The sequence below is a fragment of the Echinops telfairi genome, unplaced genomic scaffold (genome assembly GCF_000313985.2).
Source record: "Echinops telfairi isolate 266 unplaced genomic scaffold, ASM31398v2 ScPeMD7_7;HRSCAF=31, whole genome shotgun sequence".
Taxonomy (NCBI): Eukaryota; Metazoa; Chordata; class Mammalia; order Afrosoricida; family Tenrecidae; genus Echinops; species Echinops telfairi.
Window position 1 is genome coordinate 21,007,892 of NW_022103904.1, and position 5,645 is coordinate 21,013,536.

The 5,645-nt window shown below is 48.8% G+C and overlaps 1 protein-coding gene across 1 annotated transcript in view; it reads right to left on the bottom strand.

Annotated features, from left to right (window-relative positions):
* DBNL (drebrin like) overlaps positions 1-2,879 on the bottom strand; it is a 16,190-nt gene extending 13,311 nt beyond the window's left edge. The window contains exon 1 of the mRNA XM_045286307.1: positions 2,741-2,879. Within this exon, the coding sequence (XP_045142242.1) occupies positions 2,741-2,823 (83 nt within the window). The 5' untranslated portion in view covers positions 2,824-2,879. The remainder of the gene's footprint in view (positions 1-2,740) is intronic.
* Positions 2,880-5,645: the final 2,766 nt, after the last annotated feature.

The following is a 5,645-nucleotide window of genomic DNA, read 5'->3' on the forward strand; positions in this document are numbered from 1 at the left end:
TTTTTTTTTTTTAACATTTTATTAGGGGCTCATACAACTGTTAGAATTCCATTTTCTCGTGAAGTTTTGAAGTCTCCCCGACTTACTGGTAGCGAGGATACAGCAGAACTTCCTGGCCACAGAACGTCACTTTCTAATGAGTGGCAGAATAAACACACAAGTAACTGTTAGGTAGCTCCCATGCCTGCAAAGGCCCCCCTAGAGGCTGGAAAGACATCAGGCAGCTGCTCAGGGCAGGAAATCCTTTAAGAGTCACCTCGCTGGAGATGGTCTGTGCCTGCTCCAATATACTCTAGTCCTCTGCTCCCCTCCCCCTCGTCTACTGCTCATCTGAGCATGACTGTACACAGTAGTGTGCACAAGGCATGGACAAACATACAGGGCCCATCTCATCCCTTTGAGTGAGGAGCACAGTCGGAAAGAACGTTTCCTACAGTGGTGTGCGCTTTGAAGGAAATAGCTAGGAGTCAAGGGCAGCTGCTCTGAGAAGGTAACCTTGGAGCAAGGACGTGAAATTTGGGGCATCACCTGGGGCAATTCAGAAGGGCACTCCAGGTATAGCCAGCAGCAAGAGCAAGGGCTCTGAGGTGGAGCAAGCTTGTAAGTCTGAGGAACAGAAAGAGGTCAGCATGGCCAGTTTACGCAGGAGGGGTGGTAAGTGAGAGAGGCAGGAGCTGGGCCACTCAGGGCCTGTCGGCTGGTTGGAGAACCTGGGTTTTATTGAATGTGTAACAGGAAGCCACTGGAGATTTTTAAACAGGGAAGTGGCATGATCTAAATAGATTTCTAGCCAGTGAGTGGGGGACCTATCACAAAATATTTGAATTTTAAAAAGTTTTATTGGCATGAACTTCACATATCATACAATTCAATAGCTCAAGCATGAACAGATATTCTGATAGGTTCGATGATAGCCTGGAAGTTGAGGCCTAGGTGGCTTTGGTCAGTGCCACTGAGTGGTACAACCAGTAGTACTGTGGCAGGGGCACAGCAGTCTAGGAAGAAGTCATAAGAGATGTGTGGTTCTGGCTGGGCGGGATAGGAGAAAAGGCTCAGTATAGTAAGTACCCTAACAAGGGAAAGAGAGGGGACGGGAGCCGTAAGCTCCAGAGCAGGAGCTATGGCAGACAACTCTAAGGCAAGACAGGAAACATGACAGGCCTTGAAGTGGGGTGCATGCACTGTACCAAATCAGTAGCAGTTTGAGAGGACTGAGGAGGAAAAGAAAACTGGGAGAGAGATCCATTAGGAGGCTGGAAAACTCCCAAGTCTACACAAGGCTAATCAAGAATATCTGAAGAAGCAATATGCATCGCTGGGCAGGTCTGCACAGGGACCAAGACGCCTCCAGGGGCTGAAGCCAAGTGGCCCTCACACCCATGTGAGGATGGGACACTCAGTATAGAGATATTTTTCGATGAAGTCTGGAGTCTCGGGGGCCTAAGGGAGCAGGAGCGAGGAGAGAACAGACAGATAGTAGAGACTCTCCTGAAAAATAACTGTGAATAATGGGTGGTTAAATTTCCTAAGAGGGACTATTAAAAAAAAGAGGGCAGAGAAACCCTACCAGAGTAGTTAGATGATATCCTTCCCTGATTGGAATTGAAGATGCCTTCCAAACAGAAGTTGCATTGTTTGGCTACTGGGCAGAGTTTTACATTAAGTGTAGTCCAGGGCACCCAATGACGACTTAGGGCCCCACGCCTGGCAGGACATTCATTCAGCAGGGACTCTGCAGGCTCTTCTTCAGATGGCTCAAGTGAAAGAAAAGCCTGTGACTTCCTGATGCCACAACAGTACACTTTGTGAGAGCGACTCAGATCCGGGCAACAGAGAAACAGGAAATGAAAAAGCAGCAACCCCCAGATGAGTGGAGGGAGATACCTCAGACGCAAGCTCAGAGTTTTTGCCCCGGGCAACATGGGAAGAGGTTTCCTAGCACACAAACCCTGGGACCAGGGGCAGACTTAAAAAAAGGGCAGTCAGGGTCTTGATGAGGGTGGGCCCATCACAAATTGGTTTTCAAGGCGTTTCTATTCCCCAAGGCTTTAGTCCACCATTTCTCAGAACTGAAATGCTCAAAACAGGTCAGGTAGAAGAATTTAAGCAAAAGGGGGAAATGGCAGAAAATGACAGGGCCCAGCTCTGAGTGCACACAGACCATGGCTTTCAATGCTGCTCAGCAGAGTGAAACATGGGGAAGCCGGGACCTTCCCCCAATAGGTAGTCAGCCTTCTTTTCAATCGCTTCCCCTCGGCTCTAGCAGAGAAAGGCTTGGAGATTCCGGGGGAAGGTTCCCGTCCGCTTTCAAAAGTCCAGTTCTGAAAAGAAACCGATACAGCTGCTGCTGCCTTCCTAGGGAGGGGTGTGGCGGGTTCACTTGTCCAGTAGTTACCCCGACTGGAGGGGAGAAGCAAACACAGCCAGGTCAAAAAATCGGCATGAAAATCGGAGGAGCCAACACCCGGTGCTGAGCGAGCAGGAAGGGGCGCGCCCAGGGGACTCACCAGGGCCCTCGCAAGCTGGGGGTTAAATGGCCCACACTGGGCCGAGCAACCGATAAGGACGGGTGGGGCAGCAGCTCCGGAGACCTGGTCGCCGGCGGCGGCGCCTCTCGGCAATCGCGCCCCACTCCCTGGAGACCCCCATCCCACCGACTTGTCCGGGTGGAAATCCCTGGGCGGCGCCGCGCCCAACGCTCCCAAGCTGTCCCCGCGGGTGCCTTCGCCCCGGCGCTCACCAGTCAGTCGGGGACTTCTCGGCGACGACCTGCACGTAGGCCTCCTGCAGCGCTGGCCCGTTCCGGCTCAGGTTCACCGCCATGGCCGACTAGCGCCGTTCGGGTCTCGGCAGTTCCCGCGCCACCGCCGCTTCCTGGACGGTCCCGCCCGCAGTGGCCGGAAGCGCGGCTCAAGCCGGCCGGAAGTCCCGCCCCTGCGGCCGGAAGCGCCGAGGGGCGCCATCGCGAGATAAACGGCGTTTCTCGGCTGCGTGCAAAGGGCCCCAGATGGCGTGGTGACTACGCATTAGGCTGCTACCTGGCTAGGCCAGTAGTCGGGACCCACCAGCCGCTCCGGGGAGAAAGACGAGGCTCTGTGCTCCCGCCAACAGTTACAATCACAGAAACACACAGGGTCTCTGTGAGGGAGTCGGCGTCAACTCGAGGACAGTGAGTCCGTGCCCTGGTGGAGGAGTGCTTATGCGTTGGGCTGCTAGCTGGAAAGTCACCGGTTTGAAACCACCAGTCCCTACTTGGGAGGCAGAGGAGGCTTTGGTGCAGAGGCAGTTCTACCCTGCCCTGTCGGGTCGCTGGGCGTGGGAATCCACTCGCTCGCAGGGACTTTGGATTTTCAGTGTGGTCTGCCATTATGGGAGCGCGACCCTCGAGTCAGCTCAGCCTCACTGTACACCGGCAGAGGCCCCAACCTCCACCCCTGCGCACCAGGTCTTTGGACTCAAATCCAGTCCCTTACTGATTGCTCTCACAGAGCATTTAATTAGTTCTTGTCAGTCATTAGGAGCCCTGGCGGTGTAGTCGCAGGTCCTCATGTTGTGGTAACCCCCCACCCCCACCCCAACCATAACATTATTTTCGTTGCTACTTATTAACTGTCATTTTGCTACTGTTAGGAATCGGGCGACCCCTGTGAAAGGGTCGTTTGACTCCACCCCCACCCCCAAAGGGTCGAGACCCACAGGTTGAGAACTGCTGGTGTAGTGGGTTTGTTCTAAGTTGGGTTTCTAACCCATAAGGTCTGCAGTTTGAAACCACCAGCTGCTTGGCAGGAGAAAAGTGAGGCTTTCTGCTCCAATAACAACTTACACAATCAGTACTCCTGGGCCCTATATGGTCACTTACAGTCAGATTCACTTGATGGCAGGGAGTGAACGGAGTATCATAATTCATGACAATGTTCTTCCTAGATATTCTACCTGGACACTTTGAGGAAATTTTATCTATGAATGAACATGCGTATTGTTTTGCTTGTCTTGTTAGCTCTTATACTTGTCATTATTAGCGATCTTTATCTTTATGAAGGAACTTTTCTGGTGCCGGTTGGTGGGTTGCTGGGTGGGTTAGCAGCAAGGTCGTTGGCCACCTTTCTTTGGTATGCTCAAATCTGGACCTCATCCAATCGGTTGGCCACATAGCTGTCTCCCAAATTCCTTGGCATAGACTAGTGAGTGCTTCCACGGCTTCCCCAGCTTGTTGAAACATTTCACTTGGTATTCCCTCTAGAGCCCTGTTTTTGCACTTATGCCTCCGTGCAGCTTGGACGTCCTTCAGGCCTATCAGTTCTAGATCATGCTCTATCTTCTGAAATGGTGGGAAAAGAAGCTTTTTTTGTTATAGTGACTGTGTATTCTTTCCATCTTGTTCAATATTTTGCCTGTAGAATCTCTCAATATTGCAACTTGAGGCTTGGACTTTTTTTTTTTCTTTCAGTTCTTTCAGATTGATAAACACTGAGTCTGTCCTTCCCTTTTGATTTTTATGTACATTTCATTATAATACTTTGTCTTCTTAAGCTGCCCTTTGAAATATTCTGTTCAGCTCTTTTACTTCATTTCTTCCATTTGCTTTTAGCTACTCTATGCTGAAGTTAAAGTTTCAAAGTCTCTTCTTACTTTGGCTTGGGTTTTTCCTCTCTTTCCTGTCTTTTGAACAGGTTTTGCTTGCTTCATGTATTAGGTGTTTTATGTCATCACATAGCTCATCAGGTCTTCTGTCATTACTGTTCAATGAGTCAGATCTATTCTTGACATGTTTTTGAAATTCAGATATAGTATACTCAAGGTTCAACATCAACTTGAACATACATATAAGCATTGATGGTCTGTTCGTTCAGTCAGCCCTTGGCCTCATTTTGGCAGATGATCACCAAATTTTTCCATCATCTCCATCTGTTATCTAGGAACGTCTAATTTTACCCTCATTCTTGAAGGATAGTTTTTCTGGGTACTGTATTCTTGGTTTATACCGTATATACTCGTGTATAAGCCAAGTTTTTCAGCACATTTTTAATGCAATTTTTGTGGTTAAAATTAGGTGCCTCCCTCTGTTGATGTCCACAAAGCAATAGCTTTACACATTTGGTCTTTTACAATAGTTCTTACATTGGGCTCGTTTATCTTGAGATGGCAAGCACCTGCAGCTACAGATGTCAACGATAGTACATATCACGTAAATTTGTTGCGATGTCATGACATTGCTTTTGGGGAAGACTTCCAACATCAATAGGGGTCCTTTCTTTTTCTTTTTAAAAGATCATTTTATTGGGGGCTCTTACAGCTCTTATAACAATCCATCCATCAATTGTATCAAGCGTATTTGTACATATGTTGCCATCATTGATCTCTTGACTGATACTTCTGTGAACTTTGTGGATCCAGGCAAGACAAAACCCTTGACATGTTAGTGGCATGCAGATCAATTAAGTTTACTAAAGCAGATCACCCTCCATGATAAAGGTGAACCTCATTCAACTAATTGAAGGTCTTAAACCTGAGGTTTGGGGCCTAATACTGCTAGCATTTCCACCCTGTTGCCTGATGTACGGATTTTAGATTTGCCAGCCCCCAGAACCATGTGAACCAATGTCTTTCATTTCAAATATACATATTTGTGTATGTATATAAACATA